This window comes from Macrobrachium rosenbergii, chromosome 57, assembly GCF_040412425.1.
Source record: "Macrobrachium rosenbergii isolate ZJJX-2024 chromosome 57, ASM4041242v1, whole genome shotgun sequence".
NCBI classification, from domain to species: Eukaryota; Metazoa; Arthropoda; class Malacostraca; order Decapoda; family Palaemonidae; genus Macrobrachium; species Macrobrachium rosenbergii.
This window is the reverse complement of record NC_089797.1, coordinates 3746033-3772890: the sequence shown is the minus strand read 5'-3', so window position 1 is coordinate 3772890 and position 26858 is coordinate 3746033. Positions and strand designations below refer to the sequence as shown.

At 35.4% G+C, this 26858-nt stretch overlaps 1 protein-coding gene across 4 annotated transcripts in view; it reads left to right on the top strand.

Annotated features, from left to right (window-relative positions):
- LOC136836964 (probable G-protein coupled receptor Mth-like 3) overlaps nt 1–26858 on the top strand; it is a 59656-nt gene that overhangs the window by 27536 nt on the left and 5262 nt on the right. For 2 of the 4 annotated variants that reach the window (XM_067101495.1, XM_067101497.1), the window contains exons 2-9: nt 15985–16305; nt 16895–17054; nt 19773–19896; nt 20949–21125; nt 22620–22728; nt 23077–23155; nt 23467–23633; nt 24435–24573. In XM_067101495.1, the coding sequence (XP_066957596.1) occupies nt 16104–16305; nt 16895–17054; nt 19773–19896; nt 20949–21125; nt 22620–22728; nt 23077–23155; nt 23467–23633; nt 24435–24573 (1157 nt within the window). In that variant the 5' untranslated portion in view covers nt 15985–16103. Of the gene's footprint in view, nt 1–8925; nt 9084–13023; nt 13324–15984; nt 16306–16894; nt 17055–19772; nt 19897–20948; nt 21126–22619; nt 22729–23076; nt 23156–23466; nt 23634–24434; nt 24574–26858 lie in introns of those variants that run through there. The other 2 variants (XM_067101496.1, XM_067101498.1) reach the window with 2 other exon arrangements.

The window sequence follows — 26858 nt, the reverse complement described above, 5'->3', positions numbered from 1 at the left end:
GCTGGTAGCGCATTGAATAGACGCTGCATTATCGATGCTGGTGCGTAGTGGATTAATGTCCTGTGTGCTTTCCTTAATTTTCCTGGTATAGTTTTTGGCACTATTAATCTACCTCTGCATGCTCTTTTTGATAATTTTAGTTCCATGATGTTTTCGGTAATTCCTTCTATCTGTTTCCATGCTTGAATTACCATGTAGCGTTCTCTCTCTCTCTCTCTCTCTCTCTCTCTCTCTCTCTCTCTCTCTCTCTCTCTCTCTCTCACAAACAATATTAATTAAAATTTCATCAGCCCAGTGATGCTGGTCAATCACAAAACAGTGACTCGTCTCTCTCTCTCTCTCTCTCTCTCTCTCTCTCTCTCTCTCTCTCTCTCTCTCTCTCTCTCTCTCTCTCTGATAAATTTGAATCAATAAATTATGGTGATAAAGAAGGAATGATACATGCATATAGGGGACCTAACAACGAGACAATCACAAATAAGGAAGCAATTAAAGACCTTGGTGTGATGTTGAATAGGAACATGTTATGCAGTGATCAAATAGCAATACTATTGGCAAAACGCAAAGCAAAAATGGGAGTGTTGTTTCGGCACTTCAAAACAAGAAAAGCCGAACACATGATTATGCTTTATAAAACGTATGTACGTAGTCCACTTGAACATTGCAATATGATATGGTACCCACACTACCAAAAGGATATTGCACAATAGTGTACAAAGGTCCTTTACAGCTAGAATAGAAGAAGTTAAGGACCTTGACTACTGGGAAAGACTACAATTCTCAAAATTATATAGTCTCGAAAGGAGAAGAGAACGCTACATGATAATATAGGCATGGAAACAGATAGAAGGAATCACCGAAAACATCATGGAGCTAAAAATATCAGAAAGAGCAAGCAGAGGTAGATTAATAGTGCCCAAAAAATTATACCAGGAAAACTAAGGAAAGCACACAGGACATTAATCCACTACGCACCAGCATCGATAATGCAGTGATTATTCAGTGCATTACCAGCTCATCTGAGGAACATATCAGGAGTGAGCGTAGATGTGTTTTAGACTAAGCTCGACAAATATCTTAGCTGCATCCCAGACCATCCAAGATTGGAAGATGCAAAATATACCGGAAGATGCATTAGCAATTCTCTGGTAGACATCAGAGGTGCCTCACACTGAGGGACCTGGGGCAACCCGAACGAACTGTAAGGTCTGTAAGGTCTCTCAAAATCCATCTTCGAAACAGTGACAAAGTTCTGTCTCGCTGTTTTCCTCTCTCAGACGTACATTTCATTTAAATGTTTTATCAGAAACTCTCTCTCTCTCTCTCTCTCTCTCTCTCTCTCTCTCTCTCTCTCTCTCTCTCTCTCTCTCTCTCTCTCTCTCTCAGCCTAATGATCCCCCGCAGCTAACAAATGTCTAAACCTTGACAAATGGAGGTTCGTCAAGTGTCACAGAAATGGGCGAGGCTGAGTTGTTGAAAGTCTTCTGACGAATTTGGGAATCAGAGCGCGGCAAACCACATTATTGGTTTTCGTCTTCTCATTAAGAGTTTCATTAGAAGGGCAGTGACACTGAGGAAAAATATTTCTCTCTCTCTCTCTCTCTCTCTCTCTCTCTCTCTCTCTCTCTCTCTCTCTCTCTCTCTCTCTCTCTCCAAAAACTCATCAAAAACAGTGACACAGAAATATCTCATCATTTTCTCCGCCAGACGTATACATTTCATTTAATGTCTTATCAAAACCTGGGAATCAGAGCTCTCTCTCTCTCCTCTCTCTCTCTGGTCTCTCTCTCTCTCTCAGAAACAATATTGATTAAAATTTCATTAGACCAGTGATGCTGTCTAGTCATCAAAAACAGTTCTCCTCTCTCTCTCTCTCTCTCTCTCTCTCTCTCTCTCTCTCTCTCTCTCTCTCTCTCTCTCTCTCAATATTAATTAAAATTCCATCAGACCAGTGATGCTGGCTCATCATCAAAAACAGTGACTCTCTCTCTCTCTCTTTTCTCTCTCTCTCTCTCTCTCTCTCTCTCTCTCAGAAACAGTATTAATTAAAATCATCAGAAGTGATGCTGGCTCATCATCAAAAACAGTGACTCTCTCTCTCTCTCTCTCTCTCTCTCTCTCTCTCTCTCTCTCTCTCTCTCTCTCTCTCTCTCTCTCTCTCTCAGAAACAATATTAATTAAAATTCCATCAGACCAGTGATGCTGGCTCATCATCAAAAACAGTGACTCTCTCTCTCTCTCTCTCTCTCTCTCTCTCTCTCTCTCTCTCTCTCTCTCTCTCTCTCTCTCTCTCAGAAACAATATTAATTAAAATTCCATCAGACCAGTGATGCTGTCTAGTCATCAAAAACAGTGACTTGTCCTCTCTCTCTCTCTCTCTCTCTCTCTCTCTCTCTCTCTCTCTCTCTCTCTCTCTCTCTCTCTCAGAAACAATATTAATTAAAATTCCATCAGACCAGTGATTCTGTCTAATCATCAAAAAACAGTGACTTCTCTCTCTCTCTCTCTCTCTCTCTCAGAAACAATATTAATTAAAATTCCACCAGAACAGTGATGCTGTCTAGTCATCAAAAAACAGTGACTTCTCTCTCTCTCTCTCTCTCTCTCTCTCTCTCTCTCTCTCTCTCTCTCTCTCTCTCTCTCTCGGAACGTGCAATTAAGCGGACGCCCCCGTAGTAAATCACGAGTGACGGAAGGACGCGATACGAACAGGTCTCATTTCCACTCTCCGTTATCAGGACGCCCAATCACGGACCTGGAACCGATTCTTATGCGGTCCGCGGTTTTGCAACGTCTCTCTCTCTCTCTCTCTCTCTCTCTCTCTCTCTCTCTCTCTCTCTCTCTCTTTTACTTTTATATGAAAGCGTTGGCTCTGGGATCGTAATTGCCGGTCTTAATTGAATGAAGGAAGATCTTTTGAGATTTGTAATTGGCGCGGTATGTGGTTTGTGGTGGGCTGGAGAATATTGGGATTATCATTATTATTATTATTATTATTATTATTATTATTATTATTATTGCGATGCTCGCTTCTATGTGGAAATGGCAAGTCATTTAATTTTTCTTCTTCTTCTTCTTCTTCTTCTTCTTCTTCTTCTTCTTCTTCTTCTTCTTCTTCTTCTTCTTCTTCTTCTTCTTTCTTCTTCTTATTATTATTATTATTATTATTATTATTATAAAAATGGTGTGTTCACATTCCGATGGAGAATATATATAGTAGTAAATATATATATATATATATATATATATATATATATATATATATATATATATATATATATATATATATATATATATATATATATATATATTACACACTAAAATTAAGAATTAAGCTTTAAGAATTAAACCCAATTATTAAAATAACAGTTACGTTCAGAACTACAACTACCATTACTACTGCCACAACTACTGTTATTGTTGTTTGAGTGATGTAATGTAACCCTCCTCTCGGAGAAGTGACAGCAATTAGATATCCATGTTTTCTTAGGCGTGAATTATGCTCCGAAAGCCAAATTGTAAAGATGGCTTCCTACGTGACAGGGAACCCATTATTAGGGCGCGGGATTTGGGGGGGGGGGTGGTGGGTAATGGGGAAGAAGGTTTGCAAACCCTGTGGTTATGTTTAATTACAGTTTTTATTCATTTTTTTATATCTCGTCAGTGGAATTGAATTGAATTTTCATTTTTGGATATGAAAACCAGTGAAAAAGTCATTGTAAGCTGATGATAATCATTGTAATTGCGGGTAAATGGAGTGATTATAATAATAATAATAATAATAATAATAATAATAATAATAATAATATGTTGGGAGAAACCCCTCTTTTAAGCAAGTAGTGTTGAATAAAATTCCTGCATCAGATGCATTCAATTTGTATAGAGTCTTCTCTATTTTTTATTGATTGCTTTTTCTCTGGTACTGCATCGGGCGAGTAACGTTCCGATGTTATTCGTCTTCAGGAGGGAAGTTGGTCGAAATTCAGGGATTCCATGTATTTAAATACACGGATATATGGAATCCCTGAATTTCGATAACTTCCCTCCTGAAGATGAATAAATAACATCGGAACGTTACTCGCCCGTTGCAGTACCAGAGAAAAAGCAATCATTAGAAAAATAGAGGCGACTCTATACAAATTGAATGCAGCGGATGCAGGAATTTTATTCAAAACTACTTGCTTAAAAGAGGGTTTTCTCCCAGTATATTATTATTATTATTATTATTATTATTATTATTATTATTATTATTATTATTATTATTATTATTATTATTATCATCACTCCATTTATCCGCAATTACAATGATTATTATCAGCCTATAATGACTTTTTCACTGGTTTCCATATCCAAAAATGAAACCAGAGAAAAAGCAGTCATTAGAAAAATAGAGAAGACTCTATACAAATTGAATGCGATGCAGCAATTTGATTCAACAACAACAACAACAACAACAACAATAATAATAATAATAATAATAATAATAATAATAATAATAATAATAATAATAATGTTTTGAATTATGACACTTTTTTTTTCTTTTTCGTCACATTAATGATAACTATGACCCTGTCTTTTCTGTTTAAGTAACTGATTACTGGAGTATATTTGTTAATCCTCTGTCACGAACGACCTCCCTAAGGGTGCTGTGCTCTCAGAACCTCCAAAGTTCAAGCAGAGATGCAACGCATTGCTACCCTAAAGTAATAATTCTCCTTGTGTTGTATAATTTACTTGCATTTTTATCTATTTATTCATTATTCTGTTATACTTTTTCTTTTCGAATAACTGAAACCTTCTCTCTATTTCCTGTGACAGTACCTTCTGTTACTTCTTTCGAATGAACGCCATGTTCTTTGGAAGCTTGAATTTCAAGTCAGTGGCCTTTGGTGGACTTGTTCCATATGAATAGGGTTCATCTTCTGAATAATAATAATGATGACAGTGTTTTTCATAATGGCATCGCCCTTTTGGAAAAGTTGAAAACCGGAGGTTAGACCTCGGAGTCCATTGAAATAACCTTAATACAAGGTGTAAGCCTCGCAGCCCCATCCCAGAATACTTGCTGAAAACCGAAAGGTTCGATACTAATTGATGCTTCAGTTCGTAATAGGTATGAACAGCTATAAATTCCAAATTATGAATTTGAGTGTTAAAATGCATAGGTTTTATTTAGATATGAAATTTAAATATAGAATATTCCTTTGATGTATCAGATATCGGTTTGTTTAGAATTTTTCCCGGTAACTACATTTGTAATGTATATTGTAAATATCCTTGTATAATTTCATATATGTCAATTTTAACATTCCTTTGGCTAAGAACCAAAGAATATGTGGGGATCATAATTTGACGTTATTCGTTCCGGAATATCGAAAAGCATGGTAAATATGAAATTAAAACTAAGGTGTGTTTTTGGGTTAAATATGATTTTGTCGTGAACTTTGCAGCATTGTCTAAATAGCCATGTTTCATTTGGGAAATGTACCGTATTTTTTTTATTAAGTAGCCATGTTTCATTTGGAACATGTATATACCGTATTTTTTTTTTTTGTCTAAATAGCCATGTTTCATATGGAACATGTACTGTATTTTTTTTTTTGTCTAAATAGCCATGTTTTATTTGGAACATGTACCGTATTTTTTTTTTCTAAATAGCCATGTTTCGTACGGAACATATACCGTATTTTTTTTATTGTTTACCTATATAGCCATATTTCATACGGAAAACGTACCGTATTTTTTTGTCTGAGTAGCCATGTTTCATATGGAACATGCACCGTATTTTTTTCTAAATAGCCATGTTTCATTTGGAACTTGTACCGTATTTTTTTTTTGTTTGTCTATTATTGTCTGAATAACCATGTTTCATATGGAACTTGTACCGTACTTTTTTTTTTGTCTATATAGCTATGTTTTATTTGGAACATGCACCGTATTTTTTTTCAAGACCCGGAAGCAAAGTGACGTATGTCACTTAAGTATATCTTAGTTTAACCAGACCACTGAGCTGATTAACAGCTCTCCTAGGGCTGGCCCGAAGGATTATTGTTTGTCTGAACCACATTATGGCGAGAAATGAATTTCTATCACCAGAAACAAATTCCTCTTGTTCTTCACTGGCCGGTCGGAGATCACTGGTGTAATGTTGTCACATAGTCGGGCATTGTTAAGCAAAGTGAGTATGAAATGAAAAATAATATCTGGATTCAATTTTAATCATTGTCAGATAGTTTCTATTTGGATTCGCTAAACTATCTATATTAAAATTGATATCCAACAGATGTAAACTTAAATTTGGGGTTATTTAGCTAAAAGGGTAATAAAGTATAAGCTTATTGATTCAAGGCAGAGTTACGTAAAGGATAATTAATACGCAAGACGAGTATAATGCATTTGGACCCTTCTCTAACGGGGAGAGCATAAAGTACAATGTATTGGCAATGAAGTTTGTAATATAGTAACGCAACCTATCAATTAACGAAGGATAGAGGTAATTTACTAAATTACAGGATGCCTTGAAACCGATAGAAGAATAAACGTACATAATAATTTAGGTCAAGATGAAAGTCTTGTAGCTGGATAATGATTTCAGTAACGGTTTTACAAGTAAAGAAATAAAAAAAAATTTCAAAAATTTCTGTTGGGTGTGAAAAAAGATATCAATTTCCGAAAAATATAAATTTCCTTTGACAATGTTTCTATGTAATTAATGGCTACAATTCTCTCGTCAGCGAAAGTAGTGGATAAACACCTAAAAGAATGACAAAAATATCCTTTCCTTTACTTACTTGAATTACATTAGTCAAAGATTGATGTGGCTCTGAAAAAAGTATAAATACCTCTTGGAAAATGTTGCTATGTAATTAGTGGCTACAATTCTCTCGTTAGCGAAAGTAGGTGATTAGCCTACAGCTAAAAGAATGTTAAAACAGCGTTTCCTTTTCCTACCGGAAATGCATTTGTCAAAGGCTAATTTGTTAATTAAATAAATATTTATGACTTCATAAACTGTTGTCACAAATGAGCCTTCCCACGCCTCTAATACGATGAAAGACAGGTTGACCAAGGAATCATATCATCTAGTGAAATTTACGGTATGAAAGTAAGTATGCAGTAACTGTTTGCATACGTTCATTTACGGTTGGGAGAGATAAGGAATGAGTAACTGTTGGGAAAAGTAGATAAAGAATTGATAAAACAAAGACTGGTGGAAATGCGCAGAAAGTCATATTGAATGGACAAATTGAAGACTATTTGACGTCTAGTCCTTTCGATTGAAAGTAAGACGTACAGGGTCTGGAGATGATAAACTATGAAAGTGTGCGATGTTTTTCGAAGTACCTACAAGTTAAGACAACTCTAAACGTATTTACTGCCACATTTATCAAGTACAGATCTCAATGATTCATCCTCAGATAATATTACCAAGGCTTCACAAGATCCAGGTTAATGGAAAGAAAATACATTCGTATTGTAGATGTTTTAATGTGATAAACAGAGAGCACGCAATACAATTATACATTACAAAGCGTCAAGAATGTCTATAGCACCCACATGCAATGAACTCCCAACTTGGTTGGTGTTCAATAATTTCTACACTCGATTCACAGAAAAACCCCCAAGTCAGAATTTTGGGAATATGATGTGGATGAACCCCTCTCTTGTTTATTCTCCTACAGACAAGGGTCGGTGACCTGTGAATTGACAGACATCAGGGCGCGTGGGTTAGACACCTTCTAACACACACACACACACACACACACACACACATACACACACACACACACATGTGCAGACAGACAGACGGACATTGTCCCCCATGACACTGTCCAGAATTCTGAGAACGTATTTACGCTCCAACTTTTAACTCCATCGATCCGTAATCTTGATATTGGAAGCAATTACCCCAGACACGCAAGCAAGCACTCTGGGACGTCCACCGATCGATTTCTTGGCGATGATTGTCCTTTCTACGGAACTGCTTTAGCGTAGCACGCACTGTGTTTGCCTGCTTGTATGAGTGTACGCCAAGGTACGCATTGACCACCTGGAGAGAGAGGGGGGGGGGGGCTTGGGGTAGGGCGTTGGAGTTCTCGGGGGCGCGTTGGGAGTGGCACTGTTGATGGGAGTTCTTTGTTTGGTCCTGGGGGTCGATTCGAACCCAGACACTTTTAAGGGTTTTGAGCAGAAATAGGTAATTATTTTCATATGTTGCCGAATAAATAAAAGTAATGATGATTACTATTGATGATGATATGATGAATGATAGTTTGTAGGGTAAGTATGGCAGTAGTCAGATCAACAGCAGTAACGATAATGAATAGTAGTAATAAGGTAGTGACCACAAATATTAAAAAGCAGTGATATTAGAAAAATCATTATAAATACAGTGGCCATAATATTAGCAGCAATTGCAATGCTGATAGATTGTAGTATCTTCTAGTAGTAATAATAGTAGTTAAAATAGTAGAACACATAATAGTAGTAAAGATAGTAGAACTAAAGCAAGGCTGAATAGTGTAACTGCGGTACTGACCCCCTACAGTGCCTACACCAACACGACAGTGATATTAGAAATAAAGAAAAAATAATATTGATAATATTGACTACTGTAGTTGAATACTCCAGTGGCAATACCTCAGTAAACATTGTAGGAATATCAACGCATCAACATATTTTCAAGAAAAACAAAGAAAAACGTTTACATGGCTGTTATTCAGAATGTGACCCGTCGCAGATTCCTGAGATGTATGCAAGGATTGCACCAGCCCCGGTTTTTTTGCCATGCCCCTGGGTTAGGTTGGGTTGGGTTAGAATTTATGTGAATTCTGGAATATTTTAGGTGTGGGAAACATAATGAGACTATTTTCAAGAAAATTCTGTGGTTGGTTTTTAAGATATGGCGTCCCGCTTTTTTTTCAGGGAAAGGTCCCGGTACTCGGCTACATCTCAGGAAAATGTGATCCGGTCTTACAGCTTCCGCCCATTCAGTAGAAACTGACTGACACACTCTCAGACCAGGAAATGTCAGATTTCTAGATTCTTACGTGGCTGTTCGAGATCTGTGTTTCCTGATTGTGGTAATCTGCCAGTTTCTTGTTTTTTTTTTTATAATCGTCTTATATCTCGGTGCTTTTAATTGCTTCTGATAATACATTTATACTTCAGCAGTCTATATATTTTCGTGATTTGGTTTGTACCAATACTTATATATAGAGTCAGCGTTTCTCGTATTTTTATTGTATAGATAAATAGTTTATAGATTAGTATTGGAACCCTGACAAATTGTACGGTACTGAGAGTAAAAACTACGTGTGCCAGTAGTATAGATCTCTCTCTCTCTCTCTCTCTCTCTCTCTCTCTCTCTCTCTCTCTCTCTCTCTCTCTCTCACTAAACAATGCAGGCCAGTAATAGAGCACTGTCTCTCTCTCTTCTCTCTCTCTCTCTAAACAATGCAGGCCGGTAATAGAGCACTCTCTCTCTCTCTCTCTCTCTCTCTCTCTCAGGTGTCAGTGACCATTGCTTTGTGAGCTATTTTTATACTCTCTCTCTCTCTCTCTCTCTCTCTCTCTCTCTCTGAGGCTTTGGTTACCACTGTTTCCGTGTGTTGAAATGAGTGACGTAAGTGCGCGCGCACGTATTAAATTTTACGAGTGCCATGAAGGAACATTTTAGCTGCATAGTCACGCTTGAATATAATAATAATAATAATAATAATAATAATAATAATAATAATAATAATAATAATAATAATAATAATGCTGTTAGCAGTAATTGTCATATTAGTAAAATTATTTTCTTAACAGGAGTGAAATTAGCCATAAAAATATAGATATATATATATATATACATATGACTTTTTTATATATACATATATATGTTACAAATATGGCAAAACCATTATTATTATTATTATTATTATTATTATTATTATTATTATTGTTATTATTATTATTATTAAGGAGAATCGAGCAGGTTTTCGAACGCTCCCGTTTTATATATACCTTAAATACACATTTATTTACACTTACAACATTATTATTATTATTATTATTATTATTATTATTATTATTATTATTATTATTATTATTATTATTATTATTAGGGTTACATTCCCACACCACTGGAGCTTTTCGTGAACATATATTTTTTTTACTTAAAAAAAGATTTTTACGTTAAAAAAAGATTTCCTTAGAAAATAAAAGGTTTTTTACTTTAGAAAAAAGGTTTTTTACTCAGAAAAAAATTTTACACTTTAGAAAAAAGGTTTTTACTTTATAAAAAAAGATTTGTTTGCTTAAAAAAAAAAGTTTTGTTTACTTTAAAAAAAGAGAGTTGTTTACTTAAAAAAAAAAAGATTTGTTACTTTAGCAAAAAAGATTTTTTATAAAAAAATTTGTTTACGTTAGAAGAAGATTTTTCTACGTTAGAAAAAAAATTTTAAAAATTTTTTTTTTACTTTAGAAGAAAGATTTTCTCTTACTTTAGAAAACAAATCTTGAAGTCTCAGTGCCAAGTGGTGCATGTAGACAAGTGTTGTCTTCTAGTCTGTGACCTTGTCTGGGGTACGAGATAAATGTCACAGACAGCAACAGAGCCCAGAACAGACGCTTTTAAGAGCGAATTTGGGGGTCACTTTGCTCACTGAGAGGAAAACTTGTTTTGCTCATTCAAGGGAAAATTTCTCCTCATTTATGGAAAACTATTTTGCTCACTCAGGGGAAACTGTTTTGCTCACTCAAGGGAAAACTGTTTCGCTCACTTTAGGGAAAACTATTTTACTCACTTAGGGAAAACTTAAGGGAAAACTGTTTTCCTCATTCTAGGGAAAGTTTTGCTTACTCAGGGGGTACTGTTTTGGTCACTTAAGGGAAAACTGTTTTGCTCACTTAAGGGAAAACTGTTTTGCTCACTTATGGGAAAACTGTTTTGCTCACTCAAGGGAAAACTGTTTTGCTCACTCATGGAAAAACTATTTTGCTCACTTAAGGGAAAACTGCTTTCCTCGTTCAAGGGAAACTTTTGCTCACTCAGGGGGAACTGTTTTGATCACTTAAGGGAAAACTGTTTTCCTCAATCAAGGGAAGCTTTTGCTCACTCAGGGCAACTGTTTTGCTCACTTAAGGGAAAACTGTTTTGCTCACTTAAGGGAAAACTGTTTTGCTCACTCAAGGGAAAACTGTTTTGCTCACTTAAGGGAAAACTGTTTTCCTCATTCAAGGGAAACTTTTGCTCACTCAGGGGAAAACGTTTCCCCCTTGTCAGCAGCTGTGTGGACTATTGAAAACATCCCTTGTCTATTTTTGTCTGTTAGCCAACAGGCATGTCTGTTTGTCGACAACAAGTCTCTCTGTCTGTCTGTCAGCAAGTCTGTCTGTTTGGCAACAAGTCTGTCTGTGTGTCTGTCCATGCTTGGGTAGAAGATTTAAAGAAATACCTTGATTATTATTAGTATTCAGAAGACTGACCCTTTCTCATAAAGAACAAGCCCACCACAGGGGTCACTGACTTGAAATTCAAGCTTCCAAAGAATATTATGGCGTTCATTAGAAAGAAGTAGCAGAAGGTAATGGGGAAATACAGAAAGAATATATCAGTTAGGTATCAAAAAAGAAAAAGATAAATAACCAAATTAATAAGTAAAGAGATAAAAATGTAAATTATTACAAGTAGGATATTTTACAAATTAAGTAACAGAATTGTTTTGGCCTACTGTTTCCATTTTAGATATCTTCTTGTTTCTCTCTCTCTCTCTCTCTCTCTCTCTCTCTCTCTCTCTCTCTCTCTCTCTCTCTCTCTCTCTCTCTCTCTCTCTCTGTTCCCTTTTCATCCGTCGTTTTGACAATCACCAACACGGCTGCGTCAATTGGCATAAATTGTACTGAGTGCAAGACTACTTCTTGCCCTTCAGTGTGTTCAACTTGTCTGCGTTTGGACTATTTTTTTATTTTTGTTCAAGGGAATTGATATATATATATATATATATATATATATATATATATATATATATATATATATATATATATAGAGAGAGAGAGAGAGAGAGAGAGAGAGAGAGAGAGAGAGAGAGAGAGAGAGAGAGAGAGAGAGAGAAAATACTTCATCTAAGTAAATTGTTGAGCAATTGATGTACTGTACAATGTATATTTGTTTTCACGTGGACAATAGATCTTATACTCCTGTTTGTTCAGCAAGACTGACGTAGTATATTAATGGAGGACACTTGTTCAGTTCCTTATCAATGCTGGTTTTATCCGGTCTCTCGATAACAGTGAATTTTTGGTACTGTAAGAATTATATCAATACTCTCCATATGATACGAGTAACAGCGCACCGTATGAAAGGAAGATTTGAAATATTTCTTCATTTAGTATTCCGTGTATTATATGCATTATTTATCACTAAACCACGGAGGCCGGTAACATTATTTAATCTAGCATAGGCCTATATGAAACTACTTAAGAATCCAAAGCTGTTTGGTGGATAGGTCTAGGCCCAGGCCTACAATGGTAAACAGAGAAACCCCTGTTTATAGACAGTATAATTTTTACATTAATATTCAACATGTTTCCATAAAAATCATTGTGCCTCATGACCTAAGCTATGATTTATAACTGATTTTCAGTCGACTTGTGAGGGTCATGGCTTAGGGTAAGAAAGTCTTAAGAGTTGTACCTTCATCCCCACATAGGTCTATTGACGTACGTATTTCGTCCTTTAATAAATTTATGCTATAATTAAGTGTTGGCCCGTGTAGTGAACAGTGTCTTTTTGATGAATTAAATTGGATTTAGAAAGCTTATAATAGAAAATCAAGCAGAAATAGAAAATACCTTCGGGTATTTCGCGTTATTTGAAACTTCATATTCGCTGAATTCACAAACCCGTGGAAAGAGCCACCCTTTGGTAACTCATGCAAATACTCATCAGGGAATAGACAAAAAATTTATCGATTATTAATTGAGGGGTGGAAGGGTTCTACGGGCACCCTTCAACAGGGATTGAGATTGATGATTGATGAGTTATTCCCCGTCCAGGACGGGAGACGAAAGTGGAGACCGAGTTGACGTAACTGTTTAACTGTTTAGGTTGCTTGATTGTGTTTTCTGGAATAACGATTTTCTGTTTAGTATTAGATGTTTAGATGCTTCACTGGTCTTTTATAGACTTGTAAATCGTAGTAGATGTTTAGATCATCTAATATACAGTGGGGGAATTCAAGTTGAAGTTGTTTTGGGGCTCATATAAATAACTAAAAATGGAAGGATAGCAGCGCTGCAGACTGGGTATAATGTTACAACACGACACTCTGAAACTTGGTATGCATTTTTTCCTTCCTTTCTTTCTTTCTTTTTTTGCCTCGTCTTTTGTGAGAGGTGCTTGTTTGTGCACGTAATTCTCTCTCTCTCTCTCTCTCTCTCTCTCTCTCTCTCTCTCGCTTATATTTCAGTTTAGGCATACACAGTAGGCCTATACTGAACTCGTTTAAACCAAAGATGAAAATTTTGTTATTGTAAATCTGTAAACTTTTGTTTTATAATCGTCAGTCTTGTTTACACTGTTCACGAATCAGTCTGTAAACTCCGTTAGACGCCAAGTTGCGGCTTATATAATCAGCGTGGACATTGTAGATACTGTAGCTATGTACACGGAGTATATTATGATGTTTTATATTAATATTATGCTACCTGCTTTACGTACAGCACCCTAATATTTGTCTTCCCTTCTCCGAGATTCTCTTTTGACTTGGAGAGTAATCAGTATAGGCCTATAGATTGTTTAATCATAAAGTCTCGGACAACACGAATTTCACTTAGGCCTATCCAGGCCTTGAATATTTTCAGTACCCTCCTGTTTTGGTTTCGTTTGACGCTGTTTGATATAAGATTTTGAGGGCTCCTCAGTTATAACTTCTAATTAATGTAACATTTATCTTATATATATAATTTGTTATTGAATAGCCATGCACATATAGCCTATATGTATGTATGTATGTATATATATCCTGTTTTGGTTTCGCTTGACACTGTTTGATATAAGATTTTGAAGGCTCCTCGTTTATAACTTCTAGTTGGTATAACTGATTTATCTTTTATAAATAATCTGTTATCGAATAGCCATGCACATATATATGTATGTATATATATTTATTTGCAGAATTGTATCCTACTCTGTGGAAGCTTGCTTTACAAGTCATGTCCTTGTGTTAATGTTTAAAGTTAATATTCGTTCAATTTCATTATTATTGATGATAGAAGTCCCTTTCCCCCTTATAGTGGATTAGACTGCTAGCCGCTGTAATTTCCATGCTTCTCTCCACCCTGACACAGCTGTGAATAACTTACTAAAATGACGGCTCATTACTTTAATGAACAGTCACCGCGGAGTCAGATGGACCGAGTCGATCATAATAATCATGTGTTTAAATTTTCTAAACTTTAAAAGCAGCGATAACATGTTGAGCCCCTGAGATAATAAGTGTTTTTTTTTACTCAAGTGCTTATTAACACTTACAAAGCGATTAGGGCCTGGTTTAAAAAACTTGAAGCTGTTTCAAGGTTGGTTTTGTCGATATGACGAGAGGAGATGGTTTTATTTTCACCAACTTGGCTTCTTTTAGAAGAAGGCTGACTTCAGTATTCATATACTGAAGAAATTGTCGATAGGCCTATGCTTTTATCAGTCTGGAGTGTTGAGGACTATACGAATGAAATGTTTTCAAAAGCAGGCTTCAGCGATCGGGTATTTAGATGTAAAAATATAGACCTTCATCAATCACATACTGTCTTGATAATGGAGGATTATTCACTCATTCATTTAGGAAATTACGTAGGTCTATGCATTGAAAAAGTTTGAGGAGGGCTAATGCAACTGAAGAAAACTAAAGCCTATGCATAAATGAGACACTGATTTATGCCAATGTCTACAATAGAGGCTATAGTTAAGCAAAATTTTTCTATAAAGAAGTTGAATTATTTGTGTTAAAATAGGTTAGGCCTAAATTTGAGCCTCTTTCGTAGGAATGCGTGCTCAGGGTGAATAAAGAAAGCATTCATTTGTTGAACTGGAGACACCACGGGCTGCTCTTTCGTTGAGAGAGAGAGAGAGAGAGAGAGAGAGAGAGAGAGAGAGAGAGAGAGAGAGAGAGAGAGAGAGTTTCACTTTCATAAGTAACGAAAACATGACGAGGGTCGGCTATCAACCTTCCAATTATTTCATCTCTCTCTCTCTCTCTCTCTCTCTGGTCGTCCTTCCAAGGTGACTGTTTTCTCCTTGAGAAGCATATTTTTCCTATTATTGCCCGCACAAATAAAAAAAAAATATACGAAAAAGCAAAGATATAGGAAATAGTAGTCTTATTTGAGTAGGCCTAGATAATAGTCACATTTGCATTTCAGGAACTAAGTCAAATACTGCAGGAGACATCAGTCTCCTCTTAGGACTAATAAACAAAAGCAGGTAGCAGGAGCGACAGTTTTTACGAGCCTGCATTGACTGCTAATGACGTTTTATTTCCCCAAGCATCCAGCTGTTGAGTTCGCTTATTTATATATTCGTATATATTCGTTTTAGTTGTTTTCCTTTAGGCTAATCTCTCTCTCTCTCTCTCTCTCTCTCTCTCTCTCTCTCTCTCTCTCTCTCTCTCTCTCTCATTTTTAAAAAACAGGACATATATCAGAACAGCCTTTCGCAGGTTCAGCTAATTTGTGTGAACCCCTCAAGACCCTAGGCGGTCTGACACAAGGCCACTTTAGTCTGAAAACAGCTACAAAACCAACAGACATTCGAAGGTTGTGGGTAAAAAGAGCGTAAATGAATCTCACAGGAACAACAGTTCAAAGAAAAATACGAAAATTCCACAAGATTGATCTTTATGTATTCCTTAGTAACGTTAGTCTAGTTCAGTATTCATATAGGCCTAAGTTTCACAGACTTGCACTACTATAATATCAACCTAACATCTCTCCCTTCATTTCCAGATCTCGAAAGAAACGGAGACGGGCAAGATTTTTGCATCGGCGAATAATGCTGTGACTCAGGCCACCAGATAGTATAACCGAATCCAGAAGACATCTGCTTACATTTCCAATAAAAAAAAATGCAGTGGCCAAGAAGCCTTGCGTGCCTGGGCGCCCTGGTAGTGTTGGCCCACGGCGCCGAATTTGACGACCCTTATAATTACGACTACAGCTACGGGGACCTAAATTTCAACTATGACTCCCCCGTGGGCCGTGGTGTGGGTAGCCCCCTCCAGGCTGAGAGTAGAGTGGCAGATCCGGACCACCTGACTGCCGATAGACGTGAGTTTTCTCTTAATCTTATCCGCTATCTTTTTATCTTGCTGTTCCATGATTTGCATTATCAACTAGGTGGCGGTGATAAACTTGCCAGCAACTTGTAATCTCAGGATTTCTTGGCTTCTCGGTTACTTTTGATATTTTCAGGGAATATACATGAAGATCAGTGTTGTTAATATTATCCTCCACTAGGCATGTCCAGTGATTAATGACCACGAGGCTATTTTTGTTAATGTTCTAAAGTCAGTGAAGATCAATAGGCGTATTCAGTCATTTATGGTTCAGTAATTAAAGTATTCAGTGTATGGCAAACCTCCTTTATATGTATACATGAAAATCATTGCTGTATGTCTATTTAGCCGTTGAATAACCCCTTTTGATTAAAATGTTCCCTTTATGAAAATTGATTCTCCATGGCTACTTCCATAATTGTGTTGTAGTATATACTGAGCAATATTTATAGCCACCATATCTGCAGTTTCTTGGAAAAGGATATTTTTTAAAAATATTGACATACAAAGGGTCACATAGGAAGCATTTAGTCAGTGCATTCCCTTACAGTAAGATTTTAACAACAAACTTTGTGTTGCAGAAGTGAGCGATTTCAATGGCTATTCGATGCCCTTATGTTGCCCAGAAGGTCAGGTGTCAGATGCACACATGAACTGCATAAATCCTCCACAGCACTGGAGCTGGCGACCGAGACTTTCTGGGGAGCCCAGCGCACAGTTTGGCTACAGGGGGTTCCCACGGTAAGTTTTTTTCTTATATTTATGATTTATAAAAGAATGGGGTGTTCCTCTATAGTGCAAGGGTGGATTTGGCAATTGCCATGATGAAACAAGTCATCTTCAGCTATTCCAAAATAATATTAATAATAATAATAGTAATAATTATAATAATAAATAATGTATTTATGTCAAAGTCTTCTGACAGTAAGTTTTGTTTACTTTTATAGACGTTTTTTTATTTACTGTAAGGACAACTGTATATTGTCATGACAAACAGTATAATATTATAAATACCATCTCAGCTGAACCACTGCCTTTACATGTCAGCTACATTTATGATTGTTTTTGCTCACTACAGTGCAAGGGGAAGAAATTTCTCATCACCTTAATAAATTGTCTGCCATGACCTTCCTAGTACAACAATACGGTTATTGGGTGGAATATGAAAGAAGAAAATTTTGAATCGCTTACATTTTCCAGTGTTTTCATCAATGTAAATGCATGCAGTGGTATAGTTAATGAAATGTTGCATTGTCAGTTGTAGTTTAAAATCACATAACAGTACTAATTATGTTTAATCATTTAAAAACTAAACTTGAGGAAGAAATGAAATGGTACTGCACATATATGTTATGCCAGGGATATTGAAGCCTGTTTGGGAAGTATTTTTGTGGAGCCGTTCAGTAAACAGCCTCTGTAACTTAGACTTGGGACAGAAGAACCATTGAATTTAGAGGTCTTGGGGTCTGTAGTTTCTCCTGGGCATGAAGATGAGCTGAATCCAGTTACAAAGCTTCAGCTAAAGGACAGAATGACCACCTTGTTCTGCAACTCCTCTGGTTTCTGTTCTGTTGTCCTGTGGATGACTGTTTAGTCGAAGACAAAGGGAACTTGCTCAAAAGGATGGGCATATTTGTGGATACGATAGGGTGGGCAGAAGAGGATTTCAAGATTTTTGTGCTTATAGTAGTACCATTCTCTAAATTTCCAATTACAGGCAGTCCCCGGTTTACGACGGGGTTCCGTTTTTACGCCGCGTCGTAAACCGAAAATCGTTATAAACTGAAAAATCGTCGAAAATTGTAAAAAATCCTAAGAAAACCTTACTTTTAATGCTTTGGGTGCATTGAAAACGATGTAAACTGCATTTTTATTGAGTTTTTCATAAAAAAAACCTCCAAATTATGATTATTCTGCCATTTTGGAGCCATATTTCTTCCGTCGGATCGGCGTACGACGCGTCGCAACCCCAGAACATGCATCGTAAACCGGGAAATAATTTCTGATGAATATATTTGAAAATCGTCGTAACCTCGGAACGTCGTAAGCCGGACCCGTTGTAAACTGGGGACTGCCTATATCTTATGCTGAAGGAGATGGTTTTAGTAAGAGGAGGACTGGACAGGGCAAGACAACAACTGGTGTCCGTAGTCCTTGGTTTGATGGAACTACAGTAGTAGTTTGCACACGATGCACTGTAGTGCTCATGAAGCCATTTATTTCTCCATTCATTCATCTTACTGGAATAAGAGAAAGATAATCATGCATGATCAAAATTATTAATTGTAAGAGTGTTAGTGGATAAGTAATTATTTTATACTGACCCCCTTGTGGCAGTTTAGTTTTCAGTCGTTGGTAAGCAAAGGAGAAAGGTTTCACTTTTATTTGCTAATAAAAAAAGTTTATTTGCTTTAGCATGTTGGGAGAATTGTGTCCCAAGGACTTTTTGAGAAGAGAGTACATCTATACAAAAAGAGTGTGCTGCAAAATGATGTTATTGTTTTTATGTCCCTTAAAGATTTCGTAATTGTGGGTTTTTTCATCGAGTGTTTGGGTGTGGAGTTTCAAGGCTAAAGGTGTTGTGACAGTTTCACTATGAAGCAGAATTTCAAGTTTTGCTATACAAGTAATACTGGTTCTGTCTCTTCAGGTAATAGAAATGGAAGTTGATATTGACCTAAATTTTAATGAAGACGATGTATCACGCACGTGGCATTGATAATGAAGTACAGTAGTTAACTTTTGTGTAGAGAATTCCATGGTACAGTACTATACTGATAATTATTGCTGTTTGTTTTGCAATATTTATAAATCACTGTATATGACTTTTACATTTGTGTTACTCTGAACCAGAGGACTCCCTATAAATAATTGATCGTGACTCCAAATAGTAGTACATATATGATATGTACTGCACATAGAAAACATGATATATACTGCACATAGAAAACAAAGACAGGGTTGAATAGTGTCCTATCTGATTCAGATATTCGTAGAAGGGGAGGATGGTAAAACGGCATTCTCAGTGAAGGTTGTATCGGTATGTCAGGAGAGCTGAACAAATGGAGATTGATTGGGTCCACATTAATCATGCATATTTAAGAGAGGAGAGGGTGGAAGTTGGAAGTCAGAGAATACCAATGGGACTTAATTGTTTGATAAAGGGAATGAAGAGAAAACATTTTGTTATTGCTAGAAGGTATTAAGAATCTGTATAATTTTTATGTATGGGTTTTTATCTCTTTGGTTTCTTGTTCAGTAAGTTTCACAGATTGTAAATTTGATGTGGTTTTTTGTTTTATATTTATACTTGTCCTCAGCAGTGCAAAGTCTTCACTTGTATTTTTCATTTTTTATTAAAGAACTGGAAGAGCATTCATTGTAGTAAACAGGACAAGTATTCTTTCATAAAATGCTTACCAAAGAAGTCTCCTAGTAATCTTTTAATTTTCTTTACAGCTGCAACGAAGGTCAACCTGTACCCATATATCAGAAGGAAGTCCTTTTTGACGATAAGGATGCTTTTGTGCCTCGTTACATCCATCCTAACTATGTCCCACCCAGCAAGTACTGTATTACAAAGGTAAGGAATCCTTAGGCTTCACCAGTTTCGATCTGTATGGTGTTACAGTTATTTAAACAGTGCCATGATTTAGTGAAAGTCTACTGCACCACAATAAGTAGTCTTGTCCCCAAGTTATGGCGCCGCTGCCTTCAAGAATGGTATGAGTTGAAGGTAAGTCTTAAACAAGAATCGGTAACGGCCAGCCCACTAACGCTAGCTGTTAATCAACTCAGTGACTTGCAGCAGAAAACCTAAGGTACTGGAACTTAACCCTTTTTTTGGGGACTGTACAATTATGATGCCAAAAATTTGTTTTTCATTTGCTCTCAGTAACAGAAAAGTAACTTGCCAAGTAGCGTACTTTATTTGCCAATGTAGAGCCTTACTTTTTCTTAATATTTAGCCAGTCTTATGTTTATTTTGTAAATTCCTCACCAGTTAATTTTATAGGCTTAAGCTGGGAACCCATGCAAGTATGTTTGCCTCTAAAGGACTAAATTCTTTTGTTCAATGGATCAGCAATACTGCACAGGATTTAGTAGCAAATGAATAAACACACTTGAATACAGGTATATTTTTAAATATTTGGTAATGGTTATGTTAGTAAAAGACCTGTATCACCCATACAGACTATTGTTAACTTAAAAGAATGTCTTAACAAAGAAACATTCTCATTTCAATGTTTTAAAGGGTTGGCAAATGCAGGTCATGTAAGTAAACACCAGTGTTTTTCAATAAAAAAAATTAGAGCTAACATTGAAGAAGGCGATTGCTGCACAAATATTTTCTGCCTTTGCTGTTGATACTTGGTGGTATGAAGAATGATTCAAGCCAGTTCTGTTACATCTTGTTTGTGTAGCCTTTATGAGACAGAATTATGTTTCATGTCATATGGAATAATGGAAATTTTGTGCTTAAAGTTTTTTTGTGGACTTATTACTGAATTAAGTTAGTAATATGTGTAGTTATTACTGAAATAAGTAATGTGTAGTTGGAGTGTCTTGCTTTGAATCCTGTAAGATGGTTTTGACGCCACCAATGTGTCCCTGATGTTGGAATTTTTGTTTCAGGTTTATGACGACTCCGATGAAGAAACCTGCGAAATGCACCAAACCAAAGTTTATATTTGCATAGAGGAAAAAGAGCAAAATCCTGGACTTTATTGGGCAGGAGTGGCTGTTGCTCACCTCCTCTTAATTCTCACATTAGTTGCTTTCTTCTTCATCAGAGACCTGAGATGTTTGCAGGTCGGTGTTGTCAGTTTTATTTATTTTAGTAAATCAGTTACGTATTTAGTTGTCCCTTGAATAATTTGGGATTTTATGGGCTACAGATCATGATTGTTGAAAGTCTGTGAATAACTCTTGATCCCCTCAAACCTTGTCAGTTCTGTACAGGTGTTGGCCATGAACCTTATCAATATTATGAGCATGAACCTTAACAACATTATGATGAGCAGAAAACCATGTTGTGTACAGTACATTTTAACAAAACCATTTTGTGTACAGTACAGTATTAACGATGTAGGTAAAAGAGGGAATGAGAAAATATATATCTTGTACTTCTTCTATGGTACTACAGTATGTGCAGTTTTTATGACAAAGTTTTTGGTTTCGTAAAACAATACCAATTAAGAAAATTAATGTAATCTTACAATATCACATGCCTCATGCTTATTCAACCTCTCAATATCTTGGCAATATTCAACAGTGCACAACAAACACTGATGCAGTTCTTGCAGTACAGTACACTTATTATACTTGCACACAAAGAAATGTTGTGTACAAAACAGACGAAAATTTATTGACAATTAAAATAGTTCAACAGTTTTATAGGAAGATGCCAGGATTGGATGAAAAGTAAAATGCAAAAAACATTTCCACTGGAGCCCAAGTGATGCAATACAGAACCTTTTTTGTCATCCACAAATTGCCATGTAGGCTCACTCTCACCTGTGAAATATGGCAAGAAATAATTTGACCCGTTCCAGACTTAGAGATAGAGTTTACACTGCCATTTTCGTCTGTGCCAGGTGAAGGTTCATTCTTGAAATTAAAGGAATTAAAAATTGAATTTGATCACAACTGAAAATCACAGATCAAATCTTATGATTGTCAGTATAAACAGACATATTTTATAGAAATGAAAATAGTTTGCATAACATTTCTGTTTTGCATTACTGAAAATCTTCATAAAATATGTCTTTTAACATTTCGCTTATCATTTTATATAATGTAAAGTCTTAATTGGTTTGTATTGCTGTATGTGAATAATTAGTATGTATTACTGTAGGTATTGTTAAATATCTGTATGTAATTAATATTATCTATCAAAAGGACCTAACGATAACAGGGACATGAATGGTTGTGAAGTAGGTATTAAGAGGGAAGTAAATGCCATAGCAACAACTTGGATGAAGTGAAAGAGCTTACTGGACTACTGATAAAAAAAATACCCCATTTATGTCGCAGTAAAATTCTGTGATTGCATAAATCTTGTACGAATCCTTCAACATGACAGTGAATTATAAATGCAGACTTTGAGCACTGATGAATTTTTTTAATATTTTGATAATTCTGAGATGCTGTTTACCATCTGGTTGTTCCATTTTGCATGTACTCTTGAAAATTTGTAAAACTGTTGTGAATTGGAACCCTAAAACATGTTGTTTTACAAAAACCGAATTTGAATTAGCACATTGCCTTGCTAGGAAAGTAATGGTTCTCATTTTTTGATTTCAGGGCCAGTATATGATATGCTTCCTCATATCTCTTCTTTTGTATAACATCTGCCTTTTGCCAGGATCTGTTTTATCTCTAAATATCAGCTTTGTCTCTTGTGTGTCACTAGGTGAGTTTTCAGATCCGTGGTATTGTATTGTTCATGTAAGTTCTTCACTTGTAATTTTTAAGTAGTGCACTCAGACTTCTTGATGATTACTGAAGTACTATATTGGTAAAAATTCCTTAATTCAGTCAGATTGTGAAAGTTTGCATGTGTATAAAGTTTCAGTCATTTTCATTTTTGTTTTATTTGACTTGAGTTTTGAATGTCGGAGGTTGTCAGATTATTTTCAAGTATTGTTTCATATTTAAAACAGTTATCATGTGTTAAATTTGTATATATTTTTTAAAAGTACATTGTGTATATTTTAACTTTTTATTGAAATGTTTAATTTTTGTTTGATTCCTATTCCAGGAGCTGTCAAATATTTCTTCTTCTGTGGTGTCATGTTGTGGTTTAATGTCATGTGCTTCGATATTTGGAGAACATTGAAGTGAGTCCAACATTATATGGTTTTCATCCAACAAATAGGTCCTATAACCATGTTTGAAGTATATATTGTTTGCAGTATCCTGCTTTTTAATAAAACTTCTAGTTTAGTGATGTATCGAAGAATACTTTAATTTGGATCATAGTGATTATTTAAACAAATAATATATCAGTTTGAATAACTTGTCATATGTGGCTTACATTAGTTTCCATAAAAATGTTCATTTTATTTCGGCACATCCAGAAGTGGACAGTTGATTAGATTTTTTCTGCTTAATCACCCAAAGTTAACTAACTCATAATCTCTCTATTCAGGAATCGTCAAGATGTGGGATCAAGAAAACGATTCCTCTTGTATTCCATTTACACCTGGGTAATTGGAGCTTTTCTGACAACTGTCGTGTTAGTTTTACCATATGCAAGGGGAAAAGACAGAGATGGATCTCTTATGGAGACTGATGGCGACAAGTGCAAGTTGAGAAGTAAGTTATGTTCTCTGGTACTTAGTTCCTGTTGCTTGCATTCACAGCAGAACAGTACTTTGGTTGTCATTGTCGTTAACAATTTTCATTACAGCTTGGAGTTGAGAAAAAATAATTGTTATATTGACTGTTGATTCTGTGTCTGTTTGCTATATTCTTTATTCAACCTCAGGTTGGAGTTTCACTCCTTTTTTTTCTTTCCTGGAAGTTCATGAAGTGCACAGCCTAATTCCATTTCGTTACTGCTTTTCAAACACTTGCATTCACACCTCTGAACTAAATCTGAACCATTACAGGGCTGGCAAATATGGTTTGCTCGTATAAAATGAACTAATGAGATTAGATTTTATCTAAGAGATTGCAGCTTTGTAAAACTTTGTAATAGTATAGAATAAAAATGAAGAAGAATCTGAGGCTAGAACCCTGTGGTGTGGTAGGAACACTGATAATTAATATGTATTACCTTTTGTCAAATGATTTAGCAGAATACAGTTGTTAAAATTGTTTCATGTTGCTTTTGGTATATTTTGACAAAATTCAAACTCCTACCCTTTTGTAGTGGTGATATCTACACATTTATTGTTAAATCTTGATAATTTTTACATTTGGTGTTGTATTAAACAGTAAATCTAATTGAAGTTACCCAAGATGAATGTTTCAAAGATTGGTGTTTAGCTTTAGTCTTTTAAATGACCTGTTTACTTATAAGTACAAATTGAATTAAATCATTAGAACTTCACAGCATATGATGGATATCCTGTTTGTTGACAGGGAAATATAAATTCATTTTTCATTTTTCAGCCGACATTAATATGATATTGCAACTTGTGGAGACTATTCTTATGATTGTCAACTTAGTCTTCCTCTCTCTCGCAACCTCAAATACTTGCAAGTACACAAAATTCGGCAATGGCTTACCTCGATGTGAAGCCAATTTCTGGTGAGTAATTTTCTCTCAGTTTAAATATGTCTAGATTCATGTTTTTATAAAGTTCCCAAGGTACATATTTGATGTTTCTCCTTGCCTTCGAGGCAATTTTACTTTCTTTCAGGTTAGGCTGTTGTTTAGAATGTCAGTGGTTAACATTACTAAGTTTAATACTGAATTTTCATTCGTATTTACAGTAGTACTGGCTCAGTTTATTGATGTTGCAGTTACATGTTTCGTTGGATAATCTAAAACAACCTTTTCATTCATTACCATCCAATACAGCAAAGATGTGTCAAAGGTTTGTCATTAGATTACATTCCTCTCTCCCCTAAAATCTTATAACTCGTTTCCAAAGGGCAACTTTGGTCAAATTTTCATAAATGCCCACTTATTTACTTTTGCATAACCCTGCTACCAGACAAACAAACAAAAACAAATAAACCAGCGTAAGAAACGTAACCTCCATGAGAGTTCCAGTAATCGAGAAATGTCGGTGAATAAGGAACCTGACGTTTCTTCACTAATGCTTAATGTTGTTTGAAGTTTTATGCATTTGCATAGTTTGTAGATTATTATGTTCTGTTCAGTCATCGTACACATTTTTGTTTTTCATGCAATGTACACAGTTGTTTTTCAAGTAACCGAATATACAAATGAAATAGCAATAAAATGCATCAGTTATGATACTGATACTGTCAGAACTTTCTGTTTAACTGTAGGAAAACTTGAATGTTCATTGCTCCTGTTAAGAAAGTCTAAATGACAGTGGTTAAAAAAAAGTAAAGATATTGGCAGTCAGGTGGGAATCAATTCATTTCAGTTGTTTTTGTGAGTAAACCCGAGTTGGTTTGAATTATTGAATTAGTTTTTTAAATTCTTGAATTTGGTATTTAATTATCTTTAATTTCTTGTGTTTCTTAGGAAATGGGGTCTGTCTAGTTTCGTGGTAAGCCTGAAGCAGCACAATATGTAGCAAAACTTAAGAGTAGATTACCTAGATGAACTTACTGCATGAACTTATCATGGTAATATTTTACAAAATAGGACTAAAGGTATTTAGAATCAACAGGTTATATTACCCTTTAGTAGTGCCAGTAATAACTTTGGATTAGTATACAAAAATGTTGGACTTTTAATGTAACCTCAGAGACTGACTCGAGTAATTACTAAGAAGTGTGTAATATGAAAGTCATTTTTGCTAGTGTTGGTAAGTATTCATTAGGAAACATAAATTATGTGAAGTCTTGCCCTCAAATTTCAGTATACTTTTTGTGTATGCTGTTCATAGATTGGAAAACAATCCTATGTATTTGATATTTCTCTCTAATTCTGTCACTTGCGCTATTAAAGATATGAGTCGTATTCTAGATTTTAGTTTTTGATAAACTTTTGAGTAAACAGATAATAAATCTGAACATGACCAGATCATTAATGCATATAATAAAATGTTTCAGAATCTCTAGATGTATGTAGAGAACAACCAGGTCCTGATAACAATATATAGGGCGGCTATAGATTTCAGTTACGTTCATACAACGTTGCCACATGACCATATTAGGTGCATTGTGGGCTTACATGATATTTTTATTCATGTTAAAATATGCTATGACCACTAAATAATTCTATTCCGATATTGAAGTATTGTATGCTATACTGTAATCGTAAAAAAGTATGTGTGAAAAATATTGTAAAATATGTAAATAAGATTACAAAGCTGGTAATAAAAGATATAGGAAAGCAAAGTAGGAAATGGACTGAGAATCACGAAGTGTAAACAATTTATTTAACAATACCAGGCATACAGATTCACAAGATAAGGTGGAAGTAGACAAAATAAAATGAACATTTGAAGGATGAGGCTTCTGTCAAGGTCACTTTCACCACTTCAAATCTTCACAGCAGATTTATCATTTTCAAACAGTCAGAGATGGGGTTAGGTTTGCTTTCTTTAAATAGCAGGAGCATTGTGTGTGACATATTCTAATTTATATATCATGGAGTTCTTGAAATCTCGGAGCACTACTAATAGGGATTCACATGCAGTAGGCTTATTTTTAGAAGTAGATATTGAAGTCAATAGTAATGATTTTTAAACTAAGTTTTATAACAAAAAGAGAGACTTAGATTTTGAAATACAACATTTTCCTGTAACATACCAACTAGCATGACCTGTGGAGTGATCTACTGACACTATGTTCTGTATTTTTTGATGTTTGTATAGAAGGCAGGAACTTAATATGTAGCTCAACTGTTTACTCAAACTGCTTCTTGATAGATTTCCTACTTGGTAAGAA